Source organism: Schistocerca cancellata, chromosome 1, assembly GCF_023864275.1.
Source record: "Schistocerca cancellata isolate TAMUIC-IGC-003103 chromosome 1, iqSchCanc2.1, whole genome shotgun sequence".
In the NCBI taxonomy this organism is placed as follows: domain Eukaryota; kingdom Metazoa; phylum Arthropoda; class Insecta; order Orthoptera; family Acrididae; genus Schistocerca; species Schistocerca cancellata.
The window spans coordinates 645,666,469-645,686,309 of record NC_064626.1 but is presented as its reverse complement, the minus strand read 5'-3'; the positions used below and the strand labels follow the sequence as shown (position 1 = coordinate 645,686,309).

The window sequence follows — 19,841 nt, the reverse complement described above, 5'->3', positions numbered from 1 at the left end:
CTCACCATGAAGGGATTATCCGAATGGGACGGAAATTGGTACATGTGCTGTAGATGTACAGACAAACAAATGATTACAAATTCAGTAACACTGAATGATTTATTCAAGAGAAAGAGCTTCACAAACTGAGCAGGTGGCCCACCTCTCGTCCTTGTGCAAGCAATCATTCGGCTTGGCATTGACTGACAGAGTTGTCAGAAGTCCTCCTGAGGGACATCGTGTCAAATTCTATCCAAATGGCGCGTTAGATCATCATAATCCAGACCTAGTTGAAGGGTACTGCCCATAATGTTTCAAACTTTCTCAACTGGGAGAGATTCGGCGTCCTTGTTGGCCAAGGTACGGTCTGGCTAACACGAAGACAAGCAGTAGGAACCTTCGCCATGTGCCTGAAATGGAAGCCCAAGACGGCTTGCCGTGGAAAACAACAAAACGGATAGTGGTATATTGTCGACATACCGCTGTACCATAAAGGTGCCGCGGATGACAACCAAAGGGTTCCTACTATGAGAAGAAATGGCACCCCAGACCACCATTTCTGGTCGTTGGACCGTGTCAGGTCAGTATCCGACTTCTGACCGAGACGTCTCCAGACACGTCTACACTGATGATCGGGGCACAGTTAGAAGCGGGACCCATCACTGAAGACGATGTTGCCCCGGCTACCTGCACTATGCGCTAATACTGGAGCGTCAGATTCAGTTTCATGTTACATTGTTAATAACGTCATCTATACGTGAATGGTTCATTGTGATTAGATTTTGAACAGGTGTTGAGAGGAAGTCGATTACCTTATGAAGGGAATTTTTGGGTACTATTCAAAAAAGGCGTCCTGCTGCTCATATCTTCGCAACGAATAAAGTTTCAATAAATGCAGTTACTCCGGTTAATGTCCTTATCATAGATAAACAACATTTGCTTGATATATTTTTGATTTTGCTTCCGGTCATAAAGCTATTTCTGGTATCAAGATAAATGAGACCGCTGTATATATACACTACTGGCCATTAAAATTGCTACACCAAGAAGAAATGTAGATGATAAACGGGTATTCATTGGACAAATATATTATACTAGAACTGACATGTGATTACATTTTCACGCAATTTGGGTGCATAGATCCTGACAAATCAGTACCCAGAACAACCACCTCTAGCCGTAATAACGGCCTTGATACGCCTGGGCATTGAGTCAAACAGAGCTTGGATGGCGAGTACAGGTACAGCTGCCCATGCTGCTTCAAGACGATACCACAGTTCATCAAGAGTAGTCACTGGCGTATTGTGACAAGCCAGTTGCTCGGTCACCATTCACCAGACGTTTTCAATTGGTGAGAGATCTGGAGAATGTGATGGCCAGGGCGGCAGTTGAACATTTTCTGTATCCAGAAAGGCCCGTACAGGACCTGCAACATGCGGTCGTGCATTACCCTGCTGAAATGTAGGGTTTCGCAAGGATCGAATGAAGGGTAGAGCCACGTGTAATAACACATCTGAAATGTAACGTCCGCTGTTCAAAGTGCCGTTAATGCGAACAAAAGGTGACCGAGACGTGTAACCAAAGGCACCCCAACCCTCACGCCGGGTGATATGCCAGTATGCCGATGACGAATACACGCTTCCAATGTGCGTTCACCGCGATGTTGCCAAACACGGATGCGACCATCATGATGCTGTAAACAGAACCTGGATTCATCCGAAAAAATGACGTTTTGCCATTCGCGCACCCAGGTTCGTCGTTGAGTACACCATCGCAGGCGCTCCTGTCTGTTATGCAGCGTCAAGGGTAACCGCAGCCATGTTCTCCGAGCTGATAGTCCATGCTGCTGCAAACATCGTCGAACTGTTCATGCAGATGGTTGTTGTCTTGCAAACGTCCCCATCTGTTGACTCAGGGATCGAGACGTGGCTGCACGATCCGTTACAGCGATGCGGATAAGATGCCTGTCATCTCGACTACTAGTGATACGAGGCCGTTGGGATCCAGCACGGCGTTCCGTATTATCCTCCTGAACCCACCGATTCCATAATCTGCTAACAGTCGTTGGATCTCGACCAACGCGAGCAGCAATGTCGTGATACGATAAACCGCAATCGCGATAAGCTGCAATCCGACTTTTATCAAAGTCGTAAACGTGATGATACGCATTCTCCTCCTTATACGGGGCATCACAACAACGTTTCTCCAGGCAACGGCGGTCAACTGCTGTTTGTGTATGAGAAATCGGTTGGAAACTTTCCTCATGTCAGCACGTTGAAGGTGTCACCACAGGCACCAACCCTATGTGAATGCTCTGAAAAGCTAATCATTTGCATATCACAGCATCGTCTTCCTGTCACTTAAATTTCGCGTCTGTAGCTTGTCATCTTCATGGTGTAGCAATTTGAATGGTCAGTAGTGTATGTTTCATTACATCTATGTATTACGTATGTAATACGTTTCTACTTTCTTTACAGTGTACTTATAGTTTCATTTTATGTTAAGTATTAGTTGTATTCGAGTATTTCCCCCGTCGGAGGTTCGAGTCCTCCCTCGGGCATGGGTGTGTGTGTGTCGTCCTTAGCATAAGTTAAAGTTAGATTACGTAGTGCGTAAGCTTAGGGACCGATGACTTCAGCAGCTTGGTCCCATAAGACCTTACCAAAAATTTTTATTCGAGTCTACGTTCTATGATGCTTTTTACACACACAAATAAAAACCACTTAAATACCTGGCTCGATCTCGAGCAATATATATCCTTGCCGAAACTGTTAAATCCTGCCTAGTCGTTGAGTACGGTGTGTCTAGGCAACCTGCTTTCTCGGTTCAAATGGCTCTGAGCACTATGGGACTCAACAGCTTAGGTCATAAGTCCCCTAGAACTTAGAACTACTTAAACCTAACTAACCTAAGGACATCACACACACCCATGCCCAAGGCAGGATTCGAACCTGCGACCGTAGCAGCCCCGCGGTTCCGGACTGCAGCGCCAAAACCGCACGGCCTTTCTCGTTTCGCTAGACAACATTCAAACAAATCGTATTAATGAGTTTTATTACTAAATGAGCAATTACAATATTTAACTTTGGTTTACACAGAAGTGTCACAACCGAAGGGTGACATGCAATATAAGCAAGGTTCTTCAGAATATACAATCCTAATAGAAGCGAAGTAACACAGTTGACGCTTCTATTCAGGTCGCTAGACTTGAAGCTTCTCTTCGACTGGGCCGCGACCAGTCGGGCGCGGCGCTTATGTTCCCTTCGCATAGAGGCCGCCACTGTCGCATTGTCGTCCTGGAGAGGGGTCGGTCAGCGTGCAATTGGCTGACGTCTTGTCACAGCCCTCTCAGCTCTATAGTTTCCGACTGGAGTGACGGCGCTTGATTTTACGCCATAACAGAAACTTTCTTCCTTGTTCCATTTATGCCCTGCTAAAATGCATCAAGAAAAATTCTGCACAATTTGTTATATTTGTTAATGTTGTTCTTGTTGTGGTCTTCAGTCCTGAGACTGGTTTGATGCAGCTCTCCATTCTACTCTATCCTGTGCAAGCTTCTTCATCTCCCAGTACTTACTACAACCTACATCCTTCTGAATCTGCTTAGTGGAGTCATCTCTTGGTCTCCCTCTACGAATTTTACCCTTCGCTGCCCTCCAATGCTAAAAATTTGTGCCTCAGAACATGTCCTACCAACCGTTCCCTTCTTCTTGTCAAGTTGTGCCACAAACTCCTCTTCTCCCCAATTCTATTCAATACCTCCTCATTAGTTATGTGATCTACCCATCTAATCTTCAGCATTCTTCTGTAGCACCACATTTCGAAAGCTTCTATTCTCTTCTTGTTCAAACTATTTATCGTCCATGTTTCACTTCTATATATGGCTACACTCCATACAAATACTTTCAGAAACGACTTCCTGACACTTAAATCTATACTCGATGTTAACAAATTTCTCTTCTTCAGAAACGCTTTCCTTGCCATTGCCAGTCTAAATTTTATATCCTCTCTACTTCGACCATCATCAGTTATTTTGCTACCCAAATAGCAAAACTCCTTAACTACTTTAAGTGTCTCATTTCCTAATCTAATTCCCTCAACATCACCCGACTTAATTCGACTACATTCCATTATCCTCGTTTTGCTTTTGTTGATGTTCATCTTATATCCTCCTTTCAAGACACTGTCGATTCCGTTCAACTGCTCTTCCAAGTCCTTTGCTGCCTCTGACAGAATTTGTTAATAGTCGCTTCATATTCTTCGAGAGTGCTGTAGTATCAGTGTTATTGTTATTTGTGCTAAGTAGTGTCGTCGGACGATGTTGTGAAGGCCATGTTCGAACGCAGCCGGCACAGATGTCGTGTATTTAGAGCAGAGTTTGAGGAACTGGGGCCACCGGCCGAATGCTGGCGCTCTGCCCTGGGCCGCGGCCCACTTTGCGCCAGATGACAAGCGTTGTCGTAGTGCCCACCCTCTGCTACAAATGTCGTCTTTTTCTCGAAGCGTTTACCAGCTACTGTCTCTCACATAATCGCTTACATCGTTTTTATCTGAATTATCTCTGATCTCCTCTTAAGAGTATACGAGTATGTGGAAAAATGTGAAACCAATCTTCAACAAATATAGGCAGGTTTACATACACTAAGATGAGAGATGGGATACTTCCTAATATCTTGTCGGACCTTCTTTTGCCCGGCATAGAGCAACAACTCGACGTGGCATGGATTCAACAGTTTGTTGGAAGTCCCGTGCAGACGTATTGAGCAATGCTCTCTCTATAGCCTTCCACAACTGCGAAACTGTAGCCGGTGCATGATTTTGTACACCTCTCGATTATGTCCCATAAATGTTCGATGGGATTCATGTCAGGCGATCTGGGTGGCCAAAACATTCGCTCGAATTGTCCAGAATGTTCATCAAACCAGTCGCTAACAACTGTGGCCCAATGACATGGCGCATTGCCTTCCAAAAAAATTCCATTGTTGCTGGGAGACATGGAGTCCATGAATGGCTGCAAGTGGTCTCCAAGTAGCTGAACATAACCATTTACATTCAATGATCGCTTCAGTTGGATCAGAGCGATCCGGTCCACTCTATGTCAATACAGCTCACACCACTATGTAGCCACCACCAGCTTGCACAGTGCCTTGGTGACGATTTGGGTCCACCGGCTTTGTGGAGTCTGCGCCACACCCGAACACCAACCATCAGCTCTTACCGACTGAGATGGGGAATCATATGACCAGGTCTTGGTTTCCCAGTCGTCTAATGTCGAACCGACATGGCCACGAGCCCATGAGACCCGCTGCAGACCATGTTGTCTGTTAGCAAACGCACTTGCGTCGGTCATTTGATGCAATAGCCCATCAACGCTAAATTTCCCTGCATTGTCCTAATGGATACGTTCGTCGTAAGTTCCACATTGACTTCTACGGTTACTTCATGATTTACTTGTCTGTTAGCACCAGCAATTCTACGCAAACTCCGCTGCTCCCTTCGTTACTTGAAGGCCGTCGGCCACTGTGTTGTCAGTGGTGAAAGGTAATACCTGAACTTTGGCTGTCTCAGCACATTCATGACACTTTCGAAATGGAATGTCTCATGCGCCTAGCTCCAATCACCATGTCGCGTTCAAAGTCTGTCAGTTCCCGTCGTGCTACCATCATCACGTCGAAAACCGTTTTTCGTGAATCACCTGAGTGCAGATGACAGCTCCGCCAATGCACTGCCCTTTTATACCCTGTAAACGCAATATTACCGCCATCAGTACACGTGCATATTGCTATCCCGTGAGTTTTGTCAATTCAGTGTAATATAATTGCTACGTTTTCGCGATTAAAACGCAGAACCGATTTTGATGAAATTTGGTATGAAGATAGCTTGAACCCCGAGGAAGAACGAAAGCCACTTTAGAAAGTACAAAAAAAATACTCCTAATCGGGTGAAGTAGGAAATGGAACACATTTTTTCGTACCAGATTAGCGGCTCGAAGTGTTGTAGATTATTCCTCGACAGTGCAATTGCAATGTTTACTCTTGCGCGGGTTTGTGATGTATCAACAAAAAAAAAAAAAAATTGCTACACCAGCGGCGAAGCTGGACAGTTTTTACGACGAAATATTGTGGAGTAACAATAAAAATCCGACGATAAGCCCAAGAACTGTATTTAAAACTTTATGTCGGAAAAGCCTTAAGAAGCACATTATTGAAGTTAAAGTGTGGTTACGGTGTCTTGGCTTTCTATGTGAAATGTAGATATTGGACGCGGCACGGCACAGCCACACAAAAAGAACACGAGAGCGAGCCGTATCTGGAGTTTTACTTATAGAACATAATACATTAAGTATACAGTTAATAGCATTTATTTTAGGAAATGACTCGCAAACACAAATCTGTGTTAGTTCTAAGAGAGCTAGAGCTACGAAAGTTAATCGAAACCAACAAACCTCGGTGCAATGTCACATTCTCCGGAACGTCATACGGCCTTAAGAGCTAGAGAGGCTTTAGAACACCCGAAAGCCCGTCGCATTTTAGACGTTGAGCGTCAAGTATCTCTTATCACTTCTGAGACGCTTGAAGACTCGCAACGGTGGCATCATTTAAATGTTGTAGGACAAAGAGGGAGACATCTTGCCTTCTCAGTTTAAAAAATCTCAATACCCGCTAAAAATTGCTTTTGGGATGACTAAAAACGAAGACAAACGGCAAACACTGCAAGTTGCCGGTGTGCCTTTACAAAATCCGTGTTTTTCTCATGGGCAACTATGTGCCATGCTCACATGTATCGAACCCAAAAAATCTTTACGTCCTTGCAAAAGGAGGCAAGACCAAAAACGTTGTTTATGAAACCTTGCTCAGTTAAGATCGTGCTATAACAAATTCATAAGAAAGAGAAAAATGTAGTTTTTAATATACACTGCCGGGGAAAAATCAGAGAGGTTTGCAATTCACTCAAGGTTCAATGTTGCAACAGTGCATATGGAACACATTTGCAGATTAATAGCACAAGGGGTTCTGAGGTACCATATAACACCCACGTTAAGTACGTGGTGCTGGCCGGTGTGGCCGAGCGGTTCTAGGCGCTCCAGTCCGGAACCGCGCGACCACTACGGTCGCAGGTTCGACTCCTGCCTCGGGCATGGATGTGTGTGATGTCCTTAAGTTAGTTAGGTTTAAGTAGTTCTAAGTTCTAGGGGACTGATGACCTCAGGTATTAAGTCCCATAGTGCTCAAACCCTAAGTACGTGGTGTAGCCTCCACGGGCAGCAGTGCAGGTGCTGACTCTAGCATCAAGCTGATGACACAGATGGCGAATACTGCTACATTTGTTCACGTATGGAACGACACATCACCTACCTGTTGCAAGAACGACAAAAGAACAGCTCTAACAACATTCTGCACGTACCGCGCGTTGGTTAGCGTCCCCTCCAGAAACACCAAATGTAAACGAGAGTGGTAGCTTATAGCACACCAGACTATAAATGCTGGGATGGGACCAGTGTGTTTTGGAAGAATGCCCTCTACGAGACAGTGCTCGCCAGGTCTACGTCGTAAGCGCAAACGAACATACCTACGTGCAGGCAGAACCTGCTTTCATCGCTGAAGACCACAGCACGCCATTCCATCTTCCAAGTGACCCTCTGACGGCACCAGTCGAACCGTGCACGTCGTTGCTGTGGCGTGAGTGGAAGACGGGTTACAGGTGTGCGTGCCCGTAGTCCCACTGCTAATAACCGGTTCACAACAGCTCGTGCTGGCACGTCCGGGTTCAAAAGTTCTCTTATGTGTGCTATGGCAGCTGTGCGATCTGCCACTGCTGCCCCTACAGTACGACGATCCTGGCGGGCGTCTGTGCTGCGTGGACGTCCAGAACCTCGTCTATGGGTGTGAGAATGCTCACGTGATAACTGATACCAGTATCGTTGCAAAACCTGAGGGAGCACGTCCAGCTTGTGTGGCAGTTTTCCGCAAGGACCATCCTGCCATTCAGAAGACTGTAATTTTACTTCTTTTCAACACGATCAGTTGGCTGTAGAAAGCACGAGTGCTTTCTACGTTCGACAAGAACGATACAGAAGGCATAGGGGATCCGTTATTAGAGTCTAACCGAGTTTTATGAGACTTGCAATCAAACAAGACGGAGTTGATGAAGTTATTGGGGGCAGTGCCAACGACTATACCAGGTCGTGTGCAGAGTCTATATGACTGAAGAAATATCATCAGACTTTTGGAGAATATCTTCCACGCAATTCTGAAGCTAGCAAGGATAAATATATGCGACAACCATCGCACAGTCAGCCCAACAGCTCAGCCATCAAAGTCGTTGACAGAATAATATAGAGAATAATGGAGAACAAGATCAAGGAGCTGTTAGATAACGATCATTTTGACTTTAGGAAAGGTAAAAGCATCAAAAAGGCAGTTCTGAAGTTGCGGTTGATAATGGAAGCAAGACACATTCACAGGATTTGTCTACCCAAACAAAGCGTTCCATAGTTTAAGGTGGTGCAAGGCATTCGAAATTCTGAGAAAAAATAAAAGAGTAAACTTTAGAAGAAGAGGCGCACTATACGATATGTACAAAAACCGAGGGGACAGAATAAGGACAGAAGATCAAGAACGAAGTACATTTTACTCTATTAATCTACAAAGATCCGAATGGGGACATCTCTCTGTGAAGTCAGGATAGCTATTGGTTACTTACGAAGCATCATCAACGCTAGTAAAATATTATTAGAGTTTATTCATATATTCTTAAAATTTACACGTCGACGTTCTTCTGCGCCAGCCTTAGTTGTCGCTCATTCCGTTGACGTCTGTCCAGCTCCGCAGATACACGTGAAGGCGAGGTTCAGCTACGGCTGTGCTGCGGCGGATTTCCAGCTAGCGGCTGTCGCCATTGCCCAATGCGAAGTGGCCTTGGGCTGGCTGCTGGAGTGTCCTCGGTCCCACTCCGAATTCTGCAATGACCCTTGATGAACCATCCGCGATGTACATGGTGTCCATAGTCGATATCCTCCTTGTTATCTGGTAGGTTTCAGCACCTGGAGAAGTCTGAATGTTGAAAAAGAATGTGGACTCCAAGAAACTCTGTTGCCAACTTCTGTGTTGAAGTTCAGCAACCTGTGATGCGTTGTCAGAGGATAGTCAATGACTCCATCAGTAGGTGATACGCGGCGAGCAGCATGAAGTTCATCAGGTGACTGCCATGATTTCAAGTCCATCTTTGGCTAGTTCATAGACTATGCTGGAGCATCTAGGACACAGATTGATTAAGTATCATAATTGTGGAATCGAGTGCTATTACTTTGAATACCTTTGATACCAATGATCAACACCTGAAGAGAACTGGATAGCTGGGATATATAGAGGGAGCTGGTGCGAGGCTATGATGCAAAGCTCATTTCGTAATACGCGCATGTGTCCTTCTACATCTACATCTACATCTGCATCCATACTTCGCAAGCTACCTGACGGTGTGTGGCGAAGGGTACTTTGAGTACCTCTATCGGTTATCCCTTCTATTCCAGTCTCGTATTGTTCGTGGAAAGAAATATTGTCGGTATGCCTCCGTGTGGGCTCTAGTCTCTCTGATTTTATCCTCATGGTCTCTTCGCGAGATATACGTAGGAGGGAGCAATATACTGCTTGACTCCTCGATGAAGGTATGTTCTCGAAACTTCAACAATAGCCCGTACCGAGCTACTGAGCGTCTCTCTTGCAGAGTCTTCCACTGGAGTTTATCTATCATCTCTGTATCGCTTTCGCGATTACTAAATGATCCTGTAACGAAGCACGCTGCTCTCCGTTGGATCATCTCTATCTCTTCTATCAACCCTATCTGGTACGGATCGCACACCGGTAAGTAGTATTCAAGCAGTGGGCGAACAAGTGTACTGTAACCTACTTCCTTTGTTTTCGGATTGCATTTCCTTAGGATTCTTTCAATGAATCTCAGTCTGGCATCTGCTTTACCGACGATTAATTTTGTATGGTCATTCCATTTTAAATCACTTCTAATGCCTACTCCCGGATAATTTATAGAATTAACTGCTTCCAGTTGCTGACCTGCTATATGGTAGCTAAATGATAAAGGATCTTTCTTTCTATGTATTCGCAGCACATTACACTTGTCTACATTGAGATTCAATTGCCATTCCATACACCATGCGTCAATTCGTTGCAGATCCTCCTGCATTTCAGTTCAATTTTCCATTGTTCCAACCTCTCGATATACTACAGCATCATCCGCAAAAAGCCTCAGTGAACCTCCGATGTTATCCACAAGGTCATTTATATATATTGTGAATAGCAACGGTCCTACGACACTCCCCTGCGGCACACCTGAAATCACTCTTATTCTGCTACATTCACTTAACTGCTGTGTCAGGTCCTCACTATATACTCTTGTGAAAGAGATAGAGTTTCTTGCAGGACGTCTTACAAGCTAATCAATATGCTTGTCTCATTTAGTTTGGTTTTCTGTTGTAGTCTCCTTTCTGCTGAATGTGAATCCTCGCTCGACAGGCAGTGTCGTAATGTGTCGACGACCTGAAACGCCTGCGACATAGTGGCTTGCTTCCTGATTCTGCCTATGTCTCGTGATTGCCTCCAGTTTGCCTGTGGCCAAGTGAATGCGTTTCATTAAAAATTTACTGATTTCCACCCCTTGCTCTTCTGAGCCTATAGTACATTGAAGAAGCAAAGATCGAAATAAAAGAAAGGATCAACAGGAGCATTAAAATCAAGAGTGAAGGGATATCAGTTGTGTCGTGAATTGTGGCGCATTCGTCTTTCCTGCCGCTGGCGGTGAGTGTTCAAATTGATTAAGCGACGTAAAACGCGAGAGGTCGCGAGTGGAGCACAGCAAGTGCTCGGAACACCACCGTCAGTCGGCGGCAGGCAGCCGCGGTGGAACGGTGGCTGAAAGAGGAATTGGCTGGCGAACGGAACTCTTCTGGGAGCTTTTGGGGGGAGGGGGCGATGAACCTCTCCTGGAGAGACGAAGCAGGAAACGTGTGCGGGGCAGCGAGGCAGTCTGGTGGACGACCGGCCGAGATTGGCAGGCGTCTCCTGTCAACACGGGCAACGTTCTGGCTGGAGCAGCGCACAGTGCTAGGCTTCGCGAATCCAAACAAACGTAGCACATCCAGGAGTGAAGAGCCGGTTGCTGCGGCGTGTTTTCGGGTACGACTCAGAAGAGTGTGTATTTGTTTTGATAATTCTGGCTGTAGTGCATACGAGTGAGGCAAGTTTGGCCTACTTGAGTTGCCTTTTAATTATGCGGTGTAACGCAAGGAGACTGTATTCACTGAAGGAAGTGTGCCTAGTGAAAATTAAATTGTCATTGCTTCTGGATTTCATTGCTTTACCGTTCTGATATTCTGAGCGCTGTTGGGTCCATTGTGAATTGTCTCTTGTTCTTCTGTTTAGTGTTAAGTAGAGTGTTGACTTTCGTTGGGCATATTTCGAATTGGATTTTGAGGTGAGATCTGTTTTTGAGTGTCTCGTTTCTTTCACTGTGTATTGTGATTTGTGTATCGTAATTCATGACTTTGTGTTGTAGCCTGAATGAAATTAGAGGGTCTTGCGTACTGATATTCTGTCTGTTGCAATTTAGGTACTAATGCGTTATTAAATTGTATATTCATTTGTATTTCCTTATTGTAAATCTGTTTGATTCTGTTGGGGCAAATTATCAAAATTGTATTGGTTCATAAGTCGGATTTTGTTATTCTGAGTGCCGAGTTCTTTGGTCTTTGTTTATTCTGCATGTGTTCTGGATTGTTCACACATATTAATAAGCTGAATTACATTTGCTAAAGAAATTGTGCGAACACAGCCCCCATCCACTTACCACCCACAACATTCCCTGTGCCACACCATTATAATATTTGCTGAAGATATTGCTAGCCCCAGTGGAAGTGAAGAAGATTTGCAGAACCTGTTGAATGAAATGTACAGTCTAATATGCATAAAATATAGGTTGAGAGTAAACCGAAGAAAGGCGAAAGAAATGAAGAGTAGTACAAATAGGATTAGCGGAAGGCATGACGTCGAAATTGGTGACCACAAAGTTCAAAAATGTTCAAATGTATGTGAAATCTTATGGGACTTAACTGCTAAGATCATCAGTCCCTAAGCTTACACACTACTTAACCTAAATTATCCTAAGGACAAACACACACACCCATGCCCGAGGGAACACTCGATCCTCCGCCGGGATCAGCCGGACCACGAAGTAGACGAATTTAAAGAACACTGGTAGCTTGAAGACAAAATAACTTGCGATGTACGAGGCAGTAAAGACTTAAAAAGCAGATTAGCACAGGAAAAGAGGACATTCCTGGCCAAGAGAAGTCTGCTAGCATCAAATATCGGCATTAATTTGAGGAATACATTTCCGAGACTATACATCTGGAGCAGTAAATCGAGGCGTTTGAGATGTGGCACTACAGAAGGATGCTGAAAATTAAGTAGACGGAAAAGAAAAGAAATGCGATGGGTCTCTACAGAAACGACATGGCAAAGAGGATATGGAAAACTCTGATAAGAAGAAAGGACCAGATGATGGGAGGACTTGTGTTAGGATATCTGGAAATAGCTTCCACGGTATTAAGAGAGAGCTGCAGAGGGTAAAAACTGCAGGGCGAGACAGGGAGTGGGATACACACTACAAGTAACTGAGGACAGGCTGCAAGTGCTACTCTGATATGAAGAGGTCGGTGCAGGAGAGGAATTAGTTGCGGCCACATGAAACTAGACGAAAGACTGACGAAGAAAAGGCTATTTAGCTAGCCGAACTGTCATGCTCTTACCATTCCTTTTCAAAGTTTCATACTGAACACGTTGGGTGTATCCCTCCTAGAAGCAGAAAACATGATTCATCAGGCAAGACTATACGTCTATACAAAATTAGCAACAGTCCAACATGATGTCAGATGTAAAGTTACTAGTGTCCCATAGTGAAAAGCTTCCTCGATGCACTATTTTAAGTCATCTGGGGCTGTTGATTTCGTGACATAAACATGACTCTTTAGATATCTCCATAAAAAGAAATTTACTGATGTTTAATTGGGAATCTACATATAGGAGAGATTTGGACGATCCAACGAAGACAATATGTTTTGTCACTGGATTGTTTAGTCCGCGCAAGAGCGTTACAGCGATGCTCAACAAGCCCCAGTGGCAGACGCTACAAGAGAGGCGTTGCGCATCGTGGAGATGTTTGCTATCGAAATTTCGAGAGAGTTTGCAGCCATTACTAATCGGCCTATTCTGCTTGCGATATAAAATATGACAGTGGATCGCGTGTATACCTAATGGAATTTTTCTAATTGGATAAGGCCATCTTTCCCGAAGAAGTAATACCTATAAGTAGGGGGAAAGTGTACAACCGATATTTCTGATAGAAAAGTCTACTAAAAATAAAAAAGTAATGAAACCGAACAGGACCACAATTTGGAAAAATGAAAGTTATTTTGTGCATTCACTCACGAACAACACTGGACAGAAAAGGGGTACCACTGATCATGAATCCAAAAGTTACACTAATGAACGAAAAGGAAATAGTTACGTCGCCAGCCCACTATGGCGATTTACATCCAAAATCCTGTACAAGATGATGAGAAAGCAAACATTTATTATTAAACACTGACGTGGCAACTGAAGGTTGTCACTTTTTTTGACACTAATTTTAAGTGAGTATGTAATGATAAAGAAAACTGAGAAGTCACTTTTACGTTAAGTTTGTCATTAAATTTTGAAAAAGGCAATCGAGTATTGGTTTGAAAATATCCACTTAAACTGTACGTTAGTATTGAACTTCGTTACGTAAACAATGACTTTCAGAGACCTCAACATAACGTCATCAAAGAAATTTAGAGAAAGGCAAACACTTTTTACTTTGCAGCTACTTAATTTTCAAATTGGATTTCATATTATTGTCTGAACAACTGAGCCTTTTTTACTGACTTGATAATAGAATACGTACCAAACTAAATAGCCATGTGCTCCAAGCTATATGTAAAATAAATAAAACTTCTGCACTCTTAATTTGTGCATTTTCTATAGATTTGGATTTTTTCCAGTGATAGATTCTCAAACTTCAGTTAGCATATAAGTAAAAAAAGGAACAAGGACCCTGATTGGCAACAATGTTTGGGGACAATAAGGACACAATCGCACTGAATTTAACTGATAATTATTTAAATAAAGTTCATTAATCAAATCACATTCAGTTGAGCTGCTGAGTTAGTTGTTAATACTTTCTACCAATGAACAGCCTTACTTCAGGGCTGTGAATGCGACGAAACCCGGAGCCGACGACAAATCTGTGTTGCTGGAACTGCTGCTGTTGTTGAAGACGGTAGCATCTTGTGGGGCCACGGCCAATTACAGGAACGGGCAATTACAATTAATACAGCCTCTTCCGCCCGTCCACTGTCTTTCCTCCTGCTACTACTCATCTGGCCGGAGCGCGTACATGATGCCGCCGAAATGGTACTCTCTACTGCGAGAGCGTTAACACCACACCGCTGTGCGCAACAAGCCCCTACCCAAAGATTTTACAACGTACAAGCACTGCTATTATCGTTGCTAGTCGATGCAAATAACAATTCCTTTGGCTTTTTCCCAGAGCTTATAAGTTTCACCGTAAAACACAGATAAATACAATGAAAGGTCAACAGACTTTCACCTAAATGTACATATACAGCGAATCAATGTCCTTACTTATTAAAAGAAAGCATTTAAATTACAAATATTTACAACAATTCCAAAAAAAATTTATACGTCGGTAGCAAGTGCCATGCATAGTGGATTTTCGGTGTTACAAGTACATTCTGGGAAGAATCGAATAACATATTACTTCCTCCCACATGCGTCGCGCGAAACCAGAAAATTCGAGAAATTAGAGTTAATACACATACTTACTGACAGTCAATCTTCCCACGCACCATTCGCAAATGGAACATGGAAGAGAGGTTTAAGTTAGTGACAACAGAATTACCCTCTACCACACATCGTCAAGTGGCTTTTGGGGTGATAATGTAGACGTAAACATAGTCGTTTGATGTGTATGACATGTTTTTCCACGTCAAGTTCCGTGTCAGACCTAACCCCGCGTGTTTCTACATTTCCACCTGCTTTGTATAGGTCGGTGTAAGGATATATTCTAAAATGTAACCAAATATGAATTCAACAGCGCGTCGAGGAAGTTTGTCGCTCCGTTACACCAGTAAGTTTACATCTTAGATGTATTCGCAGTTGCGAAGATGGACAACCATCAGCAGTATAATCAAATGACGAAAATTTGTGCCGTACCTGGACTCGAACTGGGATTTCTCGCTTATCGCGAGCGGTCGCCTTACCATTAGGCTATCCGAGCACGACTCACGGCCAGATACAAATTTTAATACATCGCCAACCACCTGTCTACAACTTGCACTCGAACATTCATATGCACATTCCCTTACAGGGAACAAAATGGCTCTGAGCACTATGAGACTAAACATCTGTGGACATCAGTCCCCTAGAACTTAGAACTACTTAAACCTAACTAACCAAAGGACATCACACATATCCATGCCCGAGGCAGGATTCGAACCTGCGACCGTAGCAGTCGCGCGTTACAGGGAACACATCATAATAGAAAATGGCTTGCCCAGTGTCAGCGGATAAATACGATATTCCAGTGTCTGTATTGTTTCAGATGTACGATGCAAAGTTCCTTCGGATGTGCATATCCACTTTTATATATCGTCCGCAGACCGTTTGAAAGGCGCATCCATTTGTACATTCAGGGAAACGGGCACTCATTTGAAAACCTCATTTAAATGAACATTTCGCCACCAGAGCATCAATCTGAACACAACTGACTATTTGCATAATGTTGCATCCACTCCCAGAACTCTGAACGATTCTAGCTGCGTAATGAAACTGACAGAAATATGATTTAAACTGATCTGTGCACGGTTGGTTTAAATACATCAGCCATATGATGGAAAAAAATATTTCATTTAAAAAATTATAACTCGTTCTGTAATAGCCTGAAAAATAACGAAACAAACTATTTTCGTAATCCGCGGAAAAAATACATTTCTTAGGTATAGAATCTGACAGGGCCCACATCGGTGGTCTGAAGTCACATTTAATTTTTTGCAGTTTCAGCTGTTTCTCAGCGCCACTGACATTAATACCTGTGTCATTCGTCTTTTCAGTGGTGCGAGAAGTGAACCGAGGCAGAACTTCTGATCTTTCCTAAAGGGGCGAAATCATTGTGTAAATGTGATCATAAATAACGATACATGGATATAATGTTACAAACATATAGTGTCTGAAGATAGCCGAGTATATTGCGAATGAGTGTCTGCAGCCTTCAGACACTGATGTGGACTCTGTGCGCAGGACACTACCTGCTGGTGCAGAGCCGCGGGGGCCCGCCACTGGAGTACCTGGTTCGAAGCCCGCGCACGCCCAGCACCATGCAGCGCTGCCGCCTCCACCTGTGGCTGCACATGCTCAACATGGACGACGGCCACTTCAAGGTCGTCATCGAGAAGGACGTCAGTCCCGCCGTCATCGTCATCGATAAGCGCGGGAACTCCGACAACGCGTAAGTCTGCCTCTAAATCCCTAGCTGTTAAATAACTCACTCCACAGTTTGTACTTTCGTGTGTATAATGTATTCCACCCGTGAAACTAACGTATTACACTTCTGAATCCTCGAGAGTTTAGTTCAGAGGTTTATTTATTCTCAGTCCCAGCGATCTCTCGTTGTGATATGGAACGACAGTTCGTTAGTATTATAATACGTTGGTGGGCAAAACGTAAGAACGAGAATAACTTTTGCATAATGTGTCACTGCTAAGCAACATAGCTCGATGAAACTTGGGCCGTACGTAGAAAGAACTGCTACAGTATAGTACACACAGTAACTAGAAGAAATACCAATGAGACGATCAGAAATAACACTTTTACTCAAAGACAATAATTATACTGAAGTCCCAGCGTTTCATAATGGTCTCCAGGACATTAAAAAAGGCAGGAAATGATTTTTAATACAGTGTGTGATCACTTCGAAAGGAAATACATGCTCTGTGATGTGCTCCGATGCTGGATGGTAAGGAGTTCTTGTGGTAGGGCGTTCCGTTCCACCACTAGTGCAGTTGAATATTGTCAGATGGTCGTTGATGTGTGTTGTTGTGCTGCGCTGTCTCCCTAACGCATCGCATACCGGCCTGAGGGGATTCTAGTCGGAGGAACAGGCACACAAGTCCATTTTTCGAACATCCTCTCGTTCCAAGCGCGTCTTCACCTGCGCTGTTCAATGCGGTCGCGCGCACTGTCATTCATAAAAATGAAGTCAGGCCCGAATGCAGTCTGAACAGAAGCACATTGAGAACAAGTACAGTCCTACAATAACATTGGTGCTGAGTGAAACGTGTTCATACAAGATCTGGAGGTCAGTACGTCTATCCAACATCAAGCCTCCCCACGCCATAACACATGGAACACCAAAACGATCGTGTTCGCGTTCGTACGTCCATTATGTAGTCTCATCTCTGACCATATCAAGGTATTAATGCACTCAAAGGGCTAATAGAAATCCTTGGGTAACAGAAGAGATATTGAATTTAATAGATGAAAGGAGAAAATATAAAAATTCAGTAAATGAAGCAGGCAAAAAGGAAGACAAACCTCTCAAAAATGGCTAAGCAGGGATAGCTAGAGGACAAATGTAAGGATGTAGAGGCGCGTATCACTAGGGGTAAAATAGATACTGCCTACAGGAAAATTAAAAAGACCTCTGCAGAAAAGAGAACCACTTGTATGAATATCAAGAGTTCAGATGGAAACCCAGTTCTAAGCAAAGAAGGAAAAGCATAAAGGTGGAAAGAGTATATAGAAGGTCTATACAAGGGCGATGTTCTTGATGACAATATTGTAGAAATGGAAGAGAATGTAGATGAAGATGAAATAGGAGATATGATACTGCGTGACGAGTTTGACAGATCACTGAAAGACCTAAGTCGAAACAAGTCCCCGAGAGTAGACAACATTCCATTACAACTACTGAGCGCCTTGGGAGAGCTAGGCCTAACAAAACTCTACCATCTATTGAGCAGGATGTATGAGACAAGCGAAATACCCTCAGACTTCAAGAAGAATATAATAATTCCAGTCCCAAAGAAAGCAGGGGTTGACAGATCTGAAAATTACCAAACTATCAGTTTAACAAGCCACGGCTGCAAAATACTAACACGAATTCTTTACAGATGAATGGGAAAACTGGTAGAAGCCGACCTCGGGGAAGATCAGTTTGGATTCCGTAGAAATGTTGGAACACGTGAGGCAATACTGACCCTATGATTTATCTTAGAAAATAGATTAAGAGAGTCAAACCTACGTTCCTAGCATTTGTAGACTTAGAGAAAGCTTTCGACAACGTTGACTGGAATACTCTCTCTCAAATTATGAAGGTGGCTGAGCCAAAATACAGGGAGCGAAAGGCTATTTCCATTTTGTAAAGAAACCAGATGTCAGTTATAACAGTCGAGGGGCATGAAAGGGAAGCAGTGGTTGGGAATGGAGTGAGACAGGGTTGTAACCTATCCCCGATGTTATTCAATCTGTATATTGAGCAAGCAGGAAAGGAAACAGAAGAAAAATTCGGAGTAGGGATTAAAATCCATGGAGAAGAAATAAAAACTTTGAGGTTCGCCGTTGACATTGCAATTCTGTCAGAGACAGCAAAGGACCTGGAAGAGCAGCTGAACGGAATGGACAGTGTCTTGAAAGGAGGATATAAGATGAACATCTACAAAAGCAAAACGAGGATAATGGAATGTAGTCGAATTAAATCGGGTGTTGCTGCGGGAATTAGATTAGGAAATGAGACGCTTAAAGTAGTAAAGGAGTTTTACTATTTGGGGAGCAAAATAACTGATGATGGTCGAAGTAGAGAGGATATAAAATTTAGACTGGCAATGGCAAGGAAAGCGTTTCTGAAGAAGAGAAATTTGTTGACATAGAGTATAGATTTAAGTGTCAGGAATCGTTTCTGAAAGTATTTGTGTGGAGTGTAGCCTTGTATGGAAGTGAAACGTGGACGATAAATAGTTTAGACAAGAAGAGAACAGAAGCTTTCGAAATGTGGTGCTACAGAAGAATGCTGAGGATTAGATGGGTATATCACATAACTAATGAGGAGGTATTGAATAGAATTGGAGAGAAGAGAAATTTGTGGCACAACTTGACTAGAAGAAGGGATCGGTTGGTAGGGCATATTCTGAGGCATCAAGGGATCACCAGTTTAGTATTGGAGGGCAGCGTGGAGGGTAAAAATCGCAGAGAGAGACCAAGAGATGAATACACTAAGCAGATTCAGAAGGATGTAGGCTGCAGTAGGTACTGGGAGATAAAGAAGCTTGCACAGGATAGAGTAGCATGGAGAGCTGCATCAAGCCAGTCTCAAGACTGAAGACCACAACAACAACAACAATTCTCTCAGGAACATTGTCGAGCATGATTGTTTTAGTCGTCAAGGTGTTATGGCGTGGGGTGGCTTAATGTTGCAAGGACATACTGACATCCAAATCTTTGAACACGGTACAGTCAAAAGTCAACGCTATTGCGACATTGCAACCTTTCCAGGTACTTCTTTTCAGGAATGCATTTGGCCACGACTCTATTCTTGTGGAAGACAATGCGTGACTGCACAGAACAGCGCAGGTGGAGGAGCTCTTGGAACGAGAGAATATTCGGCGGATGTACTGCTCCGCCCGTTTCCCAGACTTAAATCCATCGAGCATGTGTGGGCTGCGCTGGGGACATGTAATGCAGCACGTCCAAATGCACCAA

The 19,841-nt window shown here is 43.7% G+C and overlaps 1 protein-coding gene across 3 annotated transcripts in view; it reads left to right on the top strand.

Annotated features, from left to right (window-relative positions):
- The window catches only part of LOC126183396 (leukocyte tyrosine kinase receptor), a 974,779-nt gene that overhangs the window by 323,549 nt on the left and 631,389 nt on the right, over nt 1-19,841 (top strand). For all 3 annotated transcript variants that reach the window (XM_049925358.1, XM_049925343.1, XM_049925351.1), the window contains exon 2: nt 16,386-16,593. In XM_049925358.1, coding sequence (XP_049781315.1) covers nt 16,386-16,593 — 208 coding nt within the window. The remainder of the gene's footprint in view (nt 1-16,385; nt 16,594-19,841) is intronic.